This window comes from Rhinopithecus bieti, unplaced genomic scaffold, assembly GCF_001698545.2.
Source record: "Rhinopithecus bieti isolate Rb0 unplaced genomic scaffold, ASM169854v2 scaffold_1918, whole genome shotgun sequence".
NCBI lineage: Eukaryota > Metazoa > Chordata > Mammalia > Primates > Cercopithecidae > Rhinopithecus > Rhinopithecus bieti.
In genome coordinates this window covers 1,659,754-1,679,236 of record NW_016803680.1, presented here as the reverse complement: position 1 = coordinate 1,679,236, position 19,483 = coordinate 1,659,754, and the positions used below count along the sequence as shown (strand labels likewise).

The following is a 19,483-nucleotide window of genomic DNA, read 5'->3' as shown; positions in this document are numbered from 1 at the left end:
AGCTGTGAGGTCCTAAGGGATCAGCATGAAAATGGGGAGGTGGCTGGATGCAGTGGCTCAAGCCTGTAATCCCAACATTTTGGGAGGCTGAGGCAAGAGGATCACTTGAGGCCAGGAGTTCGAGACCAGCCTGGGCAACATAGTGAGACCCCATCTCTTAAAAAAATCCAGGCTGGGCACAGTGGCTCATGCCTGTAATTCCAGCACTTTGGGAGGCCGAGGCGGGTAGATCACCTGAGGTCAGGAGTTTGAGACCAGCCTGGCCAACATAGTGAAACCCTGTTTCTACTAAAACATAAAATTAACTGGGTGTGGTGGCATTTGCCTATAATCCCAGCTATTCGGGAGGCTGAGACAGGAGAATCACTTGAACCCAGGAGGTGGGCGTTGCACTGGGCTGAGATTCTGCTGCTGCCCTCCAGCCCAGGCAATAGGAGTGAAACTCTGTCTTGGGAGGCTACTTGGGAGGCTGAGGCAGGAGGATCACTTAAGCCCAGGAGTTTGAGGCTGCAGTGAGCTAGGATCGAGCCATTGCACTCAGGCCTGGGCGAAGAGACCCTGTCTCTAATAAATATATTTTAAAAAAGGAAAAGAAAATGGGGAGGTTTCACAATTTTGACAGGGTGGGGTGTCTTTGTTTACAGGATACAAGCATCTTGTGTGCAATTGATGACATTCAAATGCTACTCGATGATCACGTGATAAAGACCCAGACCATGTGTGGCTCCCCATTCGTCAAACCAATAGAAGCAGAATGCCGGGTAAGAGGAAATGAAGTTGAATGCTCTGAGGTGTTTCATTAGCCCTGCGTTTCTCAGAGGAGGGGAAAGGTTTTCAAGTTCAGTTAACAAAGAAAGTCACTTTGTCCTAACTGGAAAAAATAAATAAATGACACAGTGGCTCACACCTGTAACCCCAGTACTTTGGGAGGCTGAGGTGGGCAGATCACCTGTGGTCAGGAGTTCGAGACCAACCTGGCCAACATGGTGAAACTCCGTCTCTACTAAAATACAAAATTAGCCAGGCGTGGTGGCAGGCGCCTGTAATCCTAGCTTCTTGGGAGGCTGAGACAGGAGAATCACTTGAACCCAGGAGGCGGAGGTTGCAATGAGCCGAGATCGCACCATTGCACTCCAGCCTGGGCGACAAGAGTGAAATTCCGTCTCAAAATGAATACATTGATTAATTAATGACAAAAGACTGAAAGCAATAACCATCCAAGTAAGCATATGGCATGCTGAGCCTTTGCAACTGTCTGCCAAAAGAGAAGATGAGGTTTGAATGCACCAAATACACATGCATTTGGGAAGCATATTATGGGCAGTGGTACTCTAGAATGTAAGCTACCTGAAGGTAGGGGTTTGGCCTCCTGTGCTCATTGTTTGTAGCAGTGACATGAGCTAATGACACAAACTCTGAAGCCAGATGACCTGGGTTTGAATTCTGGCTCTGCTCCTTATTAGTGATGTGACCTTGGGCACATTACTAAACTATTGTGTTTCAGTTTCTACATCTGGAAAATGCAGTTTGTAATTACATCTACCTGGTAAGGCTGTGGGATTAAATTGGTTCCATATACTTAAAGCACTCAGACCATTGCTTGTCACAGATTATGTATATAACTGTTATAATTATTCCGCTAGAACGCGAGCTCCACAGTGGGCAGAGTTCTCATGTGTTTCATTCATTGCTATGTTCACATCACCTGGAGCAGTGACCAGAGAACAGGGGACGTCAATAATTATTTGTTAAACAAGTGACTGACTGAATGAATAAATGTATGACTCCATCCATTTGCTTGGTCCATGGGCCTGTGATGCAGAGTGGCAGGTTTATGATTCAGATATGAAATGCTAAATTCACAGAAATGGGAAGAAAAGCTAATTCGCATACAAGACAATTTGGATGCCTGGTTGAAATGCCAAGCCACCTGGCTGTACCTGGAACCAATCTTCAGTTCAGAGGACATCATAGCCCAGATGCCAGAAGAGGGGAGGAAATTTGGCATTGTTGATAGTTACTGGAAATCACTTATGTCTCAAGCGGTAAGTTTTATACCCTAATAACTCTTACCGGCAGAAATACAAATGTTTCCTCATTATGCATTCTAGTCACCCTCCTTGAAACTTATAAATGAACTGGAGTTTTGGAAAATCAATCTTTTGTATCTTCTTCTAATTTCAAAAGTTATTATTAAAATGCAAACATATGACCGGTGCAGTGGCTCATGCCTGTAATCCCATCACTTTGGGAGGCCAAGGCAGGTGGATCACTTGAGGTCAAGAGTGCCAGAGCAGCCTGGCCAACATGGTGAAACACCTCATCTCTACTAAAATACAAAATATATATGTGTGTGTGTGTGTGTGTGTATATATATGTATATATGTGTGTGTATATATATGTGTATATATACATGTATATATGTATATGTGTGTATATATGTATACGTGTATATATGTATGTGTATATACGTATATATGTACGTACANAAATAAATAAATAAATAAATAAATAAATAAATAAATAAATGAAACAGAGGTCCCCAAACTTTCTTGGTTCACAATGCCTTTGTGTCTAAGTACTTTTTTCACAGTGCCCTTAGGCCAAAAGAAATACCTAATAGCTTTGTTTATGCAGTAATTAGGTCCAAACAATTTAATAAGGATGTATGCTCTAACAACTTAGCCACTGTTTGAAAAAAATACATCTACATTAAAAGAAAAAATAATGGTTGTATTTTATTTTTAAATAACCACAATCATTTACTCTGAGTTGGCTGCGGTGCCCCAGGGCACTTCAGTTCACGGGATGGAAACCGCAAGTCTAGGCCTAACTAGTCAGATTAGCAGCTGATCTTCCTACCCGAGGGAAAGGAGAGCCAGGAAAGCAAGTGGAGAAGCAGGAACACAGGGAAAGGGGCAGAAATCTTCCTCCCCAGCAAATTCTATCTGTGAGTCTTGGATTAGACTGTATTTGACTTCTGCAAAGGAGGTGGATAATAAATGTCTTTTAAAAAATTGTTTTAGAGATGGGGTCTTGCTATGTTGCCCGGGCTGGTCTTGAATTCCTGGGCTCAAGCGATCCTCCTACCTCAGCCTCCCAAAGTGCTGAGATTACGGGCATGAGCCACCTTGTCCAGCCTAAATATCTTGAATAACATTTTCAAGGAAGAAAGTAGAAGTCCTATCCCCTGCAAGACATAGATTCCTACCCCATGAGAGTGGAGTTCTGAGCTGTGAGGTCCTAAGGGATCAGCATGAAAAATGGGGAGGTGGCTGGATGCAGTGGCTCAAGCCTGTAATCCCAACATTTTGGGAGGCTGAGGCAAGAGGATCACTTGAGGCCAGGAGTTCGAGACCAGCCTGGGCAACATAGTGAGACCCCCATCTCTTAAAAAAATCCAGGCTGGGCACAGTGGCTCATGCCTGTAATTCCAGCACTTTGGGAGGCCGAGGCGGGTAGATCACCTGAGGTCAGGAGTTTGAGACCAGCCTGGCCAACATAGTGAAACCCTGTTTCTACTAAAAACATAAAATTAACTGGGTGTGGTGGCATTTGCCTATAATCCCAGCTATTCGGGAGGCTGAGACAGGAGAATCACTTGAACCCAGGAGGTGGGCGTTGCACTGGGCTGAGATTCTGCTGCTGCCCTCCAGCCCAGGCAATAGGAGTGAAACTCTGTCTTGGGAGGCTACTTGGGAGGCTGAGGCAGGAGGATCACTTAAGCCCAGGAGTTTGAGGCTGCAGTGAGCTAGGATCGAGCCATTGCACTCAGGCCTGGGCGAAGAGACCCTGTCTCTAATAAATATATTTTTAAAAAAGGAAAAGAAAAATGGGGAGGTTTCACAATTTTGACAGGGTGGGGTGTCTTTGTTTACAGGATACAAGCATCTTGTGTGCAATTGATGACATTCAAATGCTACTCGATGATCACGTGATAAAGACCCAGACCATGTGTGGCTCCCCATTCGTCAAACCAATAGAAGCAGAATGCCGGGTAAGAGGAAATGAAGTTGAATGCTCTGAGGTGTTTCATTAGCCCTGCGTTTCTCAGAGGAGGGGAAAGGTTTTCAAGTTCAGTTAACAAAGAAAGTCACTTTGTCCTAACTGGAAAAAATAAATAAATGACACAGTGGCTCACACCTGTAACCCCAGTACTTTGGGAGGCTGAGGTGGGCAGATCACCTGTGGTCAGGAGTTCGAGACCAACCTGGCCAACATGGTGAAACTCCGTCTCTACTAAAAATACAAAAATTAGCCAGGCGTGGTGGCAGGCGCCTGTAATCCTAGCTTCTTGGGAGGCTGAGACAGGAGAATCACTTGAACCCAGGAGGCGGAGGTTGCAATGAGCCGAGATCGCACCATTGCACTCCAGCCTGGGCGACAAGAGTGAAATTCCGTCTCAAAAATGAATACATTGATTAATTAATGACAAAAGACTGAAAGCAATAACCATCCAAGTAAGCATATGGCATGCTGAGCCTTTGCAACTGTCTGCCAAAAGAGAAGATGAGGTTTGAATGCACCAAATACACATGCATTTGGGAAGCATATTATGGGCAGTGGTACTCTAGAATGTAAGCTACCTGAAGGTAGGGGTTTGGCCTCCTGTGCTCATTGTTTGTAGCAGTGACATGAGCTAATGACACAAACTCTGAAGCCAGATGACCTGGGTTTGAATTCTGGCTCTGCTCCTTATTAGTGATGTGACCTTGGGCACATTACTAAACTATTGTGTTTCAGTTTCTACATCTGGAAAATGCAGTTTGTAATTACATCTACCTGGTAAGGCTGTGGGATTAAATTGGTTCCATATACTTAAAGCACTCAGACCATTGCTTGTCACAGATTATGTATATAACTGTTATAATTATTCCGCTAGAACGCGAGCTCCACAGTGGGCAGAGTTCTCATGTGTTTCATTCATTGCTATGTTCACATCACCTGGAGCAGTGACCAGAGAACAGGGGGACGTCAATAATTATTTGTTAAACAAGTGACTGACTGAATGAATAAATGTATGACTCCATCCATTTGCTTGGTCCATGGGCCTGTGATGCAGAGTGGCAGGTTTATGATTCAGATATGAAATGCTAAATTCACAGAAATGGGAAGAAAAGCTAATTCGCATACAAGACAATTTGGATGCCTGGTTGAAATGCCAAGCCACCTGGCTGTACCTGGAACCAATCTTCAGTTCAGAGGACATCATAGCCCAGATGCCAGAAGAGGGGAGGAAATTTGGCATTGTTGATAGTTACTGGAAATCACTTATGTCTCAAGCGGTAAGTTTTTATACCCTAATAACTCTTACCGGCAGAAATACAAATGTTTCCTCATTATGCATTCTAGTCACCCTCCTTGAAACTTATAAATGAACTGGAGTTTTGGAAAATCAATCTTTTTGTATCTTCTTCTAATTTCAAAAGTTATTATTAAAAATGCAAACATATGACCGGTGCAGTGGCTCATGCCTGTAATCCCATCACTTTGGGAGGCCAAGGCAGGTGGATCACTTGAGGTCAAGAGTGCCAGAGCAGCCTGGCCAACATGGTGAAACACCTCATCTCTACTAAAAATACAAAATATATATGTGTGTGTGTGTGTGTGTGTATATATATGTATATATGTGTGTGTATATATATGTGTATATATACATGTATATATGTATATGTGTGTATATATGTATACGTGTATATATGTATGTGTATATACGTATATATGTACGTACATACGTATGTGTATATACCTGTATATACGTGTGTATATATGTGTGTATATATACGTGTTTGTGTGTGTGTGTATATGTGTGTGTGTGTGTGTGTATATATATGTATATATAAGCCAGGCATGGTGGTGCATGCCTGAAATCCCAGCTACCCGGCGGGCTGAGGTGGGAGGATCGCTTGAATTCAGGAGGCAGCAGTTGCAGTGAGCTGGGATCGTGCCACTACACTCCAGGCTGGGAGAGCGAGATTCTGTCTCAAAAAAAATAAAAATAAAAATAAAAAAGCAAATACAAATACATAACATAGAAAGTAGAAGCCTTTTGAAATCCCACTTCCCAAGCAGTAACTATAGGCAGTTTGTATTATTTAACTGTCATTTCTTACGAGGTTTTGTTTGTTGCAGGATAATGCAATAACACTTTTATAGATTGAGAATCCTTTTAGAATTCCAACAATTATCCACATTTGGTTACTCAGTTATTTAACAAATGTTTATTCAGTACCTACAATGACCCAGGTGTTATACTAGAAATCAGAAAATACTTGAAGGTGGCAAGAATATGATTTCTGTCTTCATAGAATTTGCTGCCTTGGCTGAGTGCAGTGGCTCATGCCTGTAATTCCAGTACTCTGGGAGGCCAAGGCAGGTGGATCACTTGAGCTCAGGAGCTGGAGACCAGTCTTGGTACCATGGTGAAACCCCGTCTCTACTAAAAATATAAAAAATTAGCTGGGTATGGTGGCATGCACCTGTAATCCTGGCTATTCCGAGGCTGAGGCAGGAAGATCCCTTGAGCCTGGGAGGCGGAGGTTGCAGTGAGCCCAGATTGCACCACTGCACTCTAGCCTGGGCAACAGAACGAGACTCTGTCCCCCACACCCCAAACAACAGTAATATACAAATAGTTATTAGAATACAAAAGAGTGATTTGGTTGTCTTAGGGTGTCAAGGAAGGCCTCTAAAGCAGGAACATTGGGATCAAGCCTTGAACAATGGTAAGTTCACTGGGTGTGCAAGGCACCTAGAGGCATCTTTTATGAGGTCAAATCATTTTCCTTTTTTAAGTCAAGTGTGATCAAACTGGGGTGCACTTAAAAATATTTTGCCCCAAGGGAATTTATCTTCCCTGCTTTGTTTGTGAGGGTGAGGTAAATGGGAATTTAGATTGTCCAGCCAGCATAAGCCAATTCTTTATTAGTTAAGGTTCTTTGGGTGCAAGTGACAGAAACCAACTCAGGATAGCTGAAACGAGAAGACTAAACTGGTGTCTCGTTGAGCCCAAGGCCAGATAGCTCAGCCAAGCCTCACAAAAGATGGATCTAGAACCCAGAAGCCTCTTCTCTTAGGAACTCCTTCCATCTCTCTGATCTCAGCTCCTCTTTCCTGGCCCTGCCTTAGTCTCTCTCTCTCTTTCTCTCTCTCTCTCGTGACTAGCTTGCTCTACCATTCCATTCACACAGAGAGACATAATCCTCACTCAGCCCAGACTAGTATAGAATGTCATGGTTTGGATTCTAAACTCCCTGGGTTAAAATATAATTGGGCTTCATTGGTTTCAGGTACCCAATCCCTGCCTAGTCAACCATGATCAGAGGAACAAGGTCATGTTCCATGAGCATTCACCTCTGTGCAGTTAGGAAGGGGATCAGGAGGCAGTTAGCTGGACAAGGAGTGCTGTCAGTTGATAGGTCACACATTCATTACAATGACCAATGTCAGAACTTGGGAACCTCATGATGAGTCTCACCTTTTTTAATGGAACCCAGGTGAAAGATAACAGGGTTCTGGTGGCAGCCGACCAGCCACGGATGGCCGAGAAGCTTCAAGAAGCCAACCTTCTCTTGGAGGACATCCAGAAAGGGCTGAATAATTACTTGGAGAAGAAGAGACTATTCTTCCCCAGGTATCCAGCGTTGTTCTTTTACTTGGAATTACATTCTTGCCCTGTATGTAGGTAGAATTCCATTTTTCATACCAAGAGTTGACTTCAACCAATCTAGTCTATACTCTTTCCTGGTTTTCCATTCTCTGAGACAGCTTTCGGGAATGGGGCATGACTTCACGGTCTTTACTTAGTGTGAGGTTGAATTTGACACCAATGGGTGTCAAATGCACGCGTTGTCCAAACCAACACTGTTATTTTTCCGAATTACGGGGGTAGAGTATTCATGACTATAAGCCTGGATTTTGGAGTTAAACAGACCTCCTTTGGCATCCCAGCTTTTCTACCTAGTAGTCTTGAGGCCTCCAGCAAATCTATCCAAGCCTCAGGTTCCCCACCGTAAATCTGGGATATAGTAATGGCCCCTACTCTATGTATTTGTTGTACAGATTAACGAGCTAACACATGTAAAAACATTTAGCACCTAGACTATGTGTTTAAGAAACATCAGTCAATTTTTTATATCATCAAATTTTGTAGTTTTCGGTAGGTATGCTTATACATGTTTGACTCTTTTCTTTACCCACAAAAACCAATCTTCTGCATAAAAGTCAAGGAAGTTTTAGGTTAGTTCCAGGCCAGGCATGGTGGCTCACGCCTGTAGTCTCAACATTTTGGGAGACCAAGGTGGGAGGATTGATTGAGCTCAGGAATTTGAGACCAGCCTGGACAAGATGGGGAAATTCCACCTGTACAAAAAAAATACAAAAAATAAGCCGGACTAGTTGTGTGTGCCCATGGTCCCAGCTACTCAGGAGACTGAGGTAGGAGGATCACTTGAGCCTGGGAGGCAGAGGTTGCAGTGAGCCAAGATTGCATCAGTGCACTCCAACTTGGGCAACAGAGTCAGACCCTGTCTCCAAAAAAAAAAAGGGAGGTTAGTTTCAGAAAGGTGAGTTCTCACTCCTGACATTCCTGATAATCTATCCATGACTAGTTCACCACTGACAGTCACCGCATGTCGTTTGACCCTGATTAGGATGTTTGATCCTAATTTGCCTTTAAGAAACATAAATTTTAGTGTTTCTTTATGTGAACACAAAGTTAGTTCCCTGCTGCTTACCACAAAAAAAAAAAAAAAAAAGTGATTTGTTAGAAACTCAGAAGTATGGCTGGGCACGGTGGCTCATGCCTGTAATCCTAGCACTTTGACGCCAAGGGGGCAGATCACCTGAGATCAGGAGTTCAGGACCAGCCTGGCCAACATGGTGAAACCCTGCCTCTACTAAATATACAAAAATTAGCCAGGCGTGGTGGGGTTGGCACCTGTAATCCCAGTTACTTGGGAGACTGAGGCAGGAGAGTTACTTGAACCTGGGAGGCAGAGGTTGCAGTGAGCTGAGATCATACCACTGTACTCCAGCCTGAGCGATGGAGCAAGACTCCATTTCATAAATAAATAAATAAATAAATAAATAAACTCAGAAGTATCTTTGGTATTTATTCAATTCAGCATTATCCAATAGAACTTTCTACAATGATAGGAATGTTCTTTGTCTGTACTGTCTAATACAGTAGCCCTTAGTCACCAGTGGCCACTGAGCGCTTTATATGTGGCTGAGGTGACTGAGGAAGCCAATTTTTAACTTAGTTAATATTACTTTTTAATGTAAATAGCCACATGTGGCTAATAGCTTTTGTATTGGACAACACATTATAGTGGAAGAAACCCTGGTTTAGAAGCATAAGGCTTAGGAAGAGATTAAACTCAGGAAACACCCAAGGTTTGGGCTTCTAGTTCTAGACCCACTCCTGTTATTCCTAATTAAAATAGGAACAATAGACCAGGCATGGTGGCTCCTGCCTGTAATACCAGCACTTTGGGAGGCCGAAGGGGGCAGATCACCCAAGGCTGGGAGTTCGAGACCAGCCTGGCCAAAATGATGAAACCCTGTCTCTACTGAAAATACAAAAATTAGCTGGGTATGGTGCTGGGCGTCTGTAATCCCAGCTATTTGGGAGGCTGAGGCAGGAGAATCGCTTGAACCTGGGAGGCAGAGATTGTGGTGAGCCGAGATGGCGCCACTGCACTCTAGCCTGGGTGACAGAGTGAGACTCTCTCAAAAAAAAAAAAAAAAAAAAAGAATAATAGCACTAATATAGCATTTACCTTACACCAGGACCCTGCTCTAAGTGCTTTACACTTATTAACTAATTTAATCTTTGTAATAGTCTTATGAGTTTGGGAACATTATTATTGTCCCTGTTTTATAAATGAGAAAATAATGATTTGCCCAAAGATATAAGACTGATAAAATGATCAAGCTAGAATTGATACCCAGGAAGTCTGGATAAGATATTCAACCATTTAACTTCTCTGAGCCACACTTTTTCCCTAAGTTAAACACACACATACACACACACACACACACACATACACACACAAATACCTCGATATTTCTTTATGCATTTTTATGAAATAAAATTAAATACTCTTAGCAAACACTTTGAGAATGTTTTTGATAGCCACATAATTTAAGTTAATTTCATCTTGAAAATACAGATTGCTAAAAAAAAGATTTTAATTTTAAACAATTATACAAATGGGGCGGAGTGCGGTGGCTCAAGCCTGATAATCCAGTCACTTTGGAGGCCCCGAGACGGGGGGACCCAGAGTCATGGAAGATCGAGAGCATCTGGGACATAACACCGGGTGAAACCCGTCTCTACTAAAAATACAAAAACTAAGCCGGGCGAGGTGGGCGGGCGCCATGTAGCCCAAGCTGCTCGGAGGCTGAGCAGGAGGGAATGGAATGGCGTTAAACCCCGGGGAGGCGGAGGCTAGCTTTGCAGTGAGCTGAGATCCCGCGCGGCCACTGCACTCCAGCCTGGGCGACAGGCAAGACTCCGTCTCGAAAAAAACAATACAAAATGTATTATTATTACTCTTATGGCCATTGAGCCTTATTCATTATAGCACATGATGGAGATAGAGGGAGTGCATATCTGTAGAGATCACCCATTTGAATTTCACTTGGGAGTGGGAGAAATTGACATCTCATTGGATATTGGTTAGTTGGTCATCAACAAATAATTATTACTCTTTCTACTTGCTCAACACTGTAGATACAGTGTATTCATTTGCTTTGCTGAATAACACATGACCCCAAAAGTTAGAAGTATGAAATAACAATCATGTGTTTAGCTTATAATTCTGTAGGTTGGCAGATTGAGCTGGGCTTGACTGGGTGGTTCTTCTGGTCTCATTGGGGCTCACTCATGACTGCAGTTAGCCATCAGTCAGCATCCTTAATTGCTTGTCTGGTCATTGGCTTCCTACTGCCTGGGCAACAGGTAGTTGGGTCACATGTCTTTTATCCTGTAGAAGACTAGCTTGGGTTTATTTATAAGGTGGTGGTCACAGGGTTCCTAAGAGCAGCAAGAGTGAAAGCATCATGGCCTCTTGATGCCTAGGCTTAGAACTTGCACAGGCTCATGTTCTCTTACATTCTCTTAGCCAAAGCAAGACACAGAGCCAGCTCAAGTTTGAGAAATGTGAAAACAGACTCCACTCCTTGATGAGAGGAACTGTAAATATCGTGGCCATTTTTGTAATCCACCATATTTGGTAAAGACCATAATCACAAAATCCCTCCATCAAAGAACTTTCAGCCTGATGGTCACAGTACAGGTTTGAACATTGGACATTTTCTGGTTTATTGTTGCTGCTTTTAGGCCTGAATAAGAGATGAAATTGTCTTATTATCTTTAAAAGATAGTAGAGGGCCGAGTGCAGTGGCTCACCCTTATAGTCCCAGCACTTTGGAAGGCGAGGTGGATGGATCACTTGAGCCCAGGAGTTTGAGACTAGCCTTGGCAACATGGCAAGACCCCGTCTCTACAAAGTATACAAAAATTAGACGGGCGTGGTGGCATGCGCCTGTAGTCCCAGCTACTCGGGAGGCTGAGGCGGGAGAATTGCTTGAGCTCTGGAGGCCGAGGCTGTAGTGAGCTATGATTGCACCATTGCACTCCAGCCCAGGTGACAGAGCAAGACCCTGTCTCGAAATAAATAAATAAATAAATAAATAAATAAATAAATAAATAAAATGAAAGATGGTAGAGGCCTCTGCATGTAGACAGGCTCATTATTAACATTTGCTTTCTTGTATCATGCCTGTACAATGTTCTTGCATGGATGGAGAGAAGGAAAGACAAGGAAGTCTCTCTCTCCTGCCCCTACCCAGCAGTTCTCAACACTGACTACACATTAGAACTGACCTGAAATTTAAAAAAATACAAATTTCATCAGCCGCACCCCCAGATCAATTCTATTAGAACCTCTGGGCAGTGGGACTGTGGCACTGGCATTTTGTATAAGCTCCCCAGGTGATTCTAAAGTGCAGCCAAAGTTGAGAATTGCTTGTTCTGTCTGGGCTCTTTTCAGCTGATAGCACCCATCCCCCAGCCCTGTTAAACCCACATATGCCAGCTTTTATTCTTTCTCTTGCTCTCAGAGTCAAAACCATCGCTTCTTGACCTTTTAGCTAAGATCAAGTGTGGTATCTCAGATTCAAAACCATCTTCAAGCTGGATATAATGGCTCATGCCTGTAATCCCAACTACTCAGGAGGCTGAGGAGAGAGGATTGCTTGAGCCCGGGAATTCAAGTCTAGCCTGGGCAATATGGCAAGACCTTATCTCTTAAGAAAAGCAAAACTCCACCTTCCATGCCCCAGATGAAAAGTGATAAAAGAGAATGGGCCTTTGTGAAGACCGCAGGACATAGCTGGTATTCACCGAGGTATGGACTACTTGTCAGAGAGTATCACCTTGCTAGAAAAAGTTCTTGGAAGAGGTTGCAGTTACCATCTTTCTTTGCTTTGAAATAGGTTCTTCTTCCTATCAAATGATGAGCTACTGGAAATCTTGTCTGAGACAAAGGACCCTCTCCGAGTACAGCCGCACTTGAAGAAGTGCTTTGAAGGAATTGCCAAGCTCGAGTTTATAGACAATCTGGAAATTGTAGGTATGATCAGCTCAGAAAAAGAAACTGTTCCATTCATCCAGAAAATCTACCCAGCTAATGCCAAGGTAACTCCTCTTACCCATTTTTGGTTCTTTTCTCCATAACAAAGTAAACCAGAGAGCATATTGGCTAAGCACTGGGACTCTAGTTCCAGACTGCCTGGGGTATGGAACACTCAGGTTCCACAATGTAATGACTGAAGATTTGGGGAAGTGACTCAATCTTTCTGAGTCTCAGTGTACCCATCTCTAAGACGGAGATTATACTGCAACCCACATGATATATTAAATTTGTGGATTTTAACCCAACTCAATGTGGAGTCAATTGCAGGAATCTGATCAAAACAGCCGATGCTGTTTAGATTTCCACGTGCGGAGTTCAGTTGAAAGCGATTCAGTTAAACAGGTAGATTCCCGGGGCACTCATTTTAAAGATCAATAAAACATCATAGAATCAATGAGAGCTGTAATGCTACTTAACTCGGGTTTTCATACATATGTCCTTATATAATGAGTAAAGTATAAATTACTTCCATTTCTGCTCAGTGACAGCATCCTCAAGTGGAAATAGACAAGCAAGCTTAGCCTTGCTTTGTTGACTGTTTTTGCCACCCACACATATAAACTGCAGCAACCAGGAGTCACATTACCAATGCAGACACCAGCTAGCTTACAAGCACCTGAAGTCAACAGCTACAGTTACCTGAAATTCTAACACTGAATAATTTGCTGCATATTTGAATTTCCCTATGGAGCTTTAATCAAAATCCAAATGACCAGGTTGCATCCCATACCAATTAAATCAGGAAGTCTAGGGATGGGAGTCAGTCATCAGTATTTTTAAAAGATCTCCAAGTGATTTCAAGGAACAGCAAAGTTTGAGACCCACTGGAATAATGCATGAATCAGAGCTGTTCATTTAAAAGATGCAATTTATTTTATGAACTGACAGATGTTTCATTTGCCTTCTGAGAAGTTGTCTGTTTCAGAAAATGACATGAAAGTAATGCATATTAAAAATGGGCAGGGCATGGTGGCTCACACTGTAATTCCAGCACTTTGGGAGGCCGAGGTGGGTGGATCACCTGAGGTCAGGAGTTCGAGACCAGCCTGGCCAATATGGCAAAACGCTGTCTTTACTAAAATCCAGGTGTAGTGGCACATGCCTGTAATCCCAGCGACTTGAGGCAGGAGAATCGCTTGAACCAGGGAGGCGGAAGTTGCAATGAGCTGAGATCGTGCCATTGCACTCCAGCCTGGGTGAAAAGAGTGAAACTCCGTCTCAAAAAAAAAAAAAAATCTATTGCCCCTTTAGAAGGCATACGCTTCTGAGAATACAGAAAATAAGTGTAAAGCCAGATAAAGAATATTGGCTGGGGCCAGGTGACATGGCTCACACCTGTAATCCCAGCACTTTGGGAGGCTGAGGCAGGAGGATCTCTTGAGGCCAGGAATTCAAGACCAGCCTGGGCAACATAGAGAGACCCTGGCTCTACAGAAATATTTAAAAGTTAGCTGGGCATGGTGGCATGTGCCTGTAGTCCCAGTTACTCAGGAGGCTGAGGCAGGAGAGTCACTTGGGCAGGAGTTCAAGGCTGCAGCGAGCCAGGATTGTGCCACCGCACTCGAGTCTGGATGACAGAGCAAGGCCCTGTCTCTGTCTTTTAAAAAAAAAAAAAAAAAAAAAAAGAGAGAGAGAGAGAGACCAGGAACAGTGGCTCATGTCTGTAATCCCAGCACTTTGGAGGCCGAGGCGGGCAGATCATGAGGTCAGGAGGTCAAGACCATACTGGCCAACATGGTGAAACCCCGTCTCTACTAAAAGTACAAAATCAGCCAGGCGTGGTGGTGCACACCTGTAATCCCAGCTACTCGGGAGGCTGAGGCAAGAGAATTGCTTGAACCAGGGAGTCGGAGGTTGCAGTGAGCCAAGATCGTGACACTGCACTCCAGCCTGGCGACATAGTAAGACTCCGTGTCAAAAAAAAAAAAAAAGAGAGAACTAGGAAAGAGAGAATATTGACTTGAAAAGGTGCCAAGTCTTTGGCCTCCCTCCAACCGTGTCCAGAGAGAAAGCTGGGTTCTGCCCACTGTCCCTCCCTCTGGGCTTTGGTTGACTGTTGCACCCTCTCTCTGTCTTGCTCCATAGGGCATGGTGGAAAAGTGGCTCCAGCAGGTGGAGCAGATGATGCTTGCCAGTATGCGAGAAGTCATTGGACTTGGGATTGAAGCATATGTCAAGGTAAACAAGAATTGGGGTACACATGCCGGGACACTAGTGCACTAAAGAGAACATTGGGGAGAAGGTTCATGTATCAGTAGTTCAGTTGGATGCTCTGCCTTCTACCAAAACCTGTCCCTCTGTACCTCTCTTTCCTTTACCTGTGAACCCTGGGGCAATGAACCTACTCCTGGTGAGATGTTGGCAGTTAGAAGCAGGTGATGCAAGAGAAGAGGGTTAGCTGGAACCCTCTGGTTACCACGGACTAGTCCTTTTTGTCAAATGGAATTAATGGCACAAGGTCTATTTAGAGTCCCTTAATAATTCATTTACCTTACAGATGCCCTGAATGGCATAACTCATGTTCCCCAAGCTTTAAGGGAAACAGTTATGATGTAAGGCTTAAGACAAAAGAACCTATCAGAATAACTTGATACCCAGCCTATAGTAACATTCATGTTGACTCTAGCTCTCTTTCTTTTTTTTTTTTCTGAGATGGAGTCTCACTCTGTCTCGCAAGCTGGAGTGCAGTGGTGCAATCTTGGCTCACTGCAACCTCTGCCTCCTGGGTTCAAGTGATTCTCCTGCCTCAGCCTCCCAAGTAGCTGGGACTACAGGCACCCACTGCCACACCCAGCTAATTTTTGTATTTTTAGTAGAGATGCGGTTTCACCGTGTTGGCCAGGCTTGTCTCGAACTCCTGACCTCAAATGATCTACCTGCCTCGGTCTTCCAAAGTGCTGGGATTACAGGCATGAGCCACTGCTCCCGGCCAACCGACTAACTTTCTTACTTTCTTATTCCCAGGACCCACAGAACAAAGCAATACTCAACACCCTCACACTAAAGTCCTGGGGACTGACCCTGCTGTCCCTTGAAATAGTATTTGCATTGTAAAATGAAAGACCAATCCCTTTTCCTATGACATGCTCTGAATCAAAAATTAAAGAAAAGCAGTTACTGGTATGAAATTGTTTCATCCAAATCAAATCTATTAAGTTTCATCCTCAGATCAAACTTTTTCTGTAAAGAGCCAGATGGTAAATATTTTCAACTCTGCAGGCCACATTCCCAAAGCAACTATTTTTAAAAATAAATTTTATTACGTATATTTAAGGTATACAACATAATGTTATAAGATACATATGTATAGTTGGCTGGGTGCAGTGGCTCACGCCTGTAATCCCAGCACTTTGGGAGGCCAAGGAGGGCGGATCACAAGGTCAGGAGATCGAGACCACGGTGAAACCCCGTCTCTACTAAAAATACAAAAAATTAGCCGGGCGTGGTGTCAGGCGCCTGTAGTCCCAGCTACTCAGGAGGCTGAGGCAGGAGAATGGCGTAAACCCGGGAGGCGGAGCTTGCAGTGAGCTGAGATCTGGCCACTGCACTCCAGCCTGGGCAACAGAGCCAGACTCCGTCTCAAAAAAAAAAGATACATATGTATAGTAAATGGGTGCTGTAGCTTTTCCCTTATAGCACAAAAGCATCAGACAATATTTAAATGATGGGCACGGCTGTATTTCTTTTTTAAAAATTTTTTAAAATTTTATTTTATTTTACTTTAAGTTCTGGGATACATGTGCAGAACATGCAGGTCTGTTACATAGGTATACATGTGCCATGGTGGTTTGCTGCACCTATCAATCCATCATCTACGTTTTAAGCCCCGCATGCATTAGGTATTCGTCCTAACGCTCTCCCTCTCCTTGTCCCCCACCTCCTGACAGGACTGATGTGTGATGTTCCCCTCCCTGTGTCCATGTGTTCTTATTGTTCAGCTCCCACTTATGAGTGAGAACATGCGGTGTTTGGTTTTCTGTTCCTGTGTTAGACTACTGAGAATGATGGTTTCCAGCTTCCTCCATGTCCCTGCAAAGGACATGAACTCATTCTTTTTTATGCTGCAGCTGTATTTCAATACAACTTTATGAAAAAATTTATTACATAGTTTGCCCACTCCTGATCTGTAGCTTGAGGGAAAAAAATTGTAGGGTGGGGAAACAGCTCAGACAGTTGTGACTCAGCACTGCAATATTAGGTAGCCATTAAAAAACAGTAGTTATGAGAATTCTCTGAACATCACCTTGATTATAACTATGGAAAAATTTGATGAATGGGAGCATGGAAAAAATGCAAAGTTGATGAGATGACTGGCATTTTTTTTTTTTTCTTTTTCATAAAACTCAGAAAGGAAGACATAAATCGGTAATCCCAGAGATGTCAAGCCTTGTAGCATCTGAGGGTGGGGGAAAATTTTGTTTTTGTTGCGGGGATAAGGTGGTTGGGGCGTGTTTTTGTAAACTTAGTTTAAACCACACGTGAACTGATCCTACAACATGCCCACTGCACTTTTCCAGGTCGCTCGAAATCACTGGGTCTTACAGTGGCCTGGACAGGTGGTTATCTGTGTCTCCTCCATCTTTTGGACCCAGGAGGTGTCCCAAGCCCTGGTGGAAAATACCTTACCGGTAGGTGAGCTTGCTGCGAAGCTTACAGAAGAGATCCAAGCATCAATTAGGATTTGAATGATGTATAATTAGAGTAGCCATGTTTTGTTGTCTAAACAAAAATCGTTTGGGCTCATAGCATCACAGGCATCAGGGTTCCCATGAAGACAGTGGGATGGAGAATTTGGGATTTGAGCTGTCCTGCAATTCTATGGTACGAGACCTTTCCTAGTCCTTCCCAGACAGAAATTCTGGACTACAGGATTCTAAGTCTTATACCCTGGGCTTCTAGGGGCCAACCTGGCAGAATTTCCACCAAGGGAGACCTCCTGTATTCTTCCTAAGCCAAGGGGCCACCGAAGTGCTGGGAGCCACCATGCTTGACCAAATATTTGTTAAATGGATGAATGAAAACTTCATATTCAGCCTTTCTTCCATGGTCTTATTCCCCATGAATATCTCACCAGATCTCCTTTACTGCTCTTAGAGAATTGGCTGTGTATTAGAATATGTTTTAATTTCCTATATTTTGCTGTATAAACTGAAATTAGAACATAAAATTTGGCCACTGTTTAGACTTATACAGATTCCATATTGATAAATCCTAATAGACATATTGCACTGTACACATCCAAACTGCTTTCACGTACATCATTTCCAAGTTTAGAAACTCTAAAATCCTCTGACTTTTGTGACAGTATCTCTGACTTTTTGTGATGGAGGTGGATTCATGTGCCCCAGTTTTCCCACCCACAGATAGGGAGAATGTTCCCCATCATACACCCAGGCCCTGGAGTGCATGCACGCTGCGTGATGTGCCTCCGTATCCTAAAGGAAGCAGGTGTTGACACAGAATAATCATCCCTCCCTCCCTCCAGCCATTTATTATTCATTTAACAAATATTGGTTTGGCATCTGCTCTGTGCTGGTACTGCTGCTAACAAAGGTAATTAGATGTGAATGAGACAGACATAGTCCCTGACCTCAAGGATTTATGGTCTCGTGGGGGAGAGAAAAAGGCTCTTTTATAGAACTGTGATAAGGAAAGAACAGATATCCAGTAAGTATGGGCAGGGAGGGAGGGTGGGTGGAAGGAAGGAAGGAAGGAAGGAAGGAAGGAAGGAAGGAAGGAAGGAAGGAAGGAAGGAAAGGGAAGGAAGGAAGGAAGGGAAGGGAGGGAGGGAGGGAGGAAGGGAGGGAGGGAGGAAAGAGGAAGGAAGGAAGGAAGGAAAGGAGGAAAATAGGAAGGAAGGAAAGAGTAAGAGAGTGAGGGGAGGGAAGTTAGGATTGGGGAAGATTTCCCAGAAAAGTGGTGTCTAGGAGGAGACCTGAAATATAAGTAGGGATTAGCTGAGCAGAAAATAAGAGGGAGAGTGTTCCAGAGAGAAGACCTGGAATATGCAAAAGCCTGAAGATGAAAAGCATGGTGTATTCCAGCAGGAAGACACTTTGGTCTAGAATAGCTGTGGAATAGGTGTGTTTAGGAGAGATGTGGGGAGAAGCCCCAACAGCACATACACTACCTCATTTAATCCTCAACACAGCTTGAAGAGGCAGCTATAATCATCTAGATTTAGGGCAGGATATGGTGGCTTATGCCTGTAATCCCAATAGTTTGGGAGGCCAAGGCGGGAGGATTGCTTGAGGCCAGTAGTTCAAGACCAGCCTGGGCAACGTAGTGAGACCCCCTCTCTACAAATAGTTAGCCAGGAGTGATGGTGCGTGCCTGTGGTCCCAGCTACTCAGGTGGCTGAGGTGGGAGGATTGCTTGAGCTCAGGAGGTCAAGGTTTCAGTGAGCCATGTTTGTGCCTGTGCACTCCTGCCTAGGTGACAGACCAAGACCCCATCTCGAAAAAAAAAAAAAAAAAAAAAATTGCATTTGACACACCAGGAGACTGAGACTCGGAAGCTTAAAGTCATTTGCCCAGAGCCACATAGCTAGAAAGTAGGAAAGGCAGGGTTTGAACCTAGGGTGGTCTTTTTTTCCTTTTTAAGTTTTCTTTTTATTTTATTTTTTGCCCCTTTCATTTGAAATAACATGAAACTTACCAATAATGCTGAAAATATAATACAAAGAATTTTCATGTATCTTTCATCCAGATTCCTCATATATTAACATCTTAGACAACCATTGTACAATTTTCCAAATCAGGAAGTCAACATTGATACAA

General features: G+C 43.5%; 1 protein-coding gene across 1 annotated transcript in view; it reads left to right on the top strand.

Annotated features, from left to right (window-relative positions):
• Positions 1-19,483, top strand: part of DNAH3 (dynein axonemal heavy chain 3) — a 215,466-nt gene that overhangs the window by 78,576 nt on the left and 117,407 nt on the right. Inside the window, 6 exon segments of the mRNA XM_017850181.1 lie at positions 645-761; positions 1,866-2,045; positions 7,497-7,633; positions 12,505-12,706; positions 14,790-14,882; positions 17,222-17,332. Of these exon segments, the coding sequence (XP_017705670.1) occupies positions 645-761; positions 1,866-2,045; positions 7,497-7,633; positions 12,505-12,706; positions 14,790-14,882; positions 17,222-17,332 (840 nt within the window).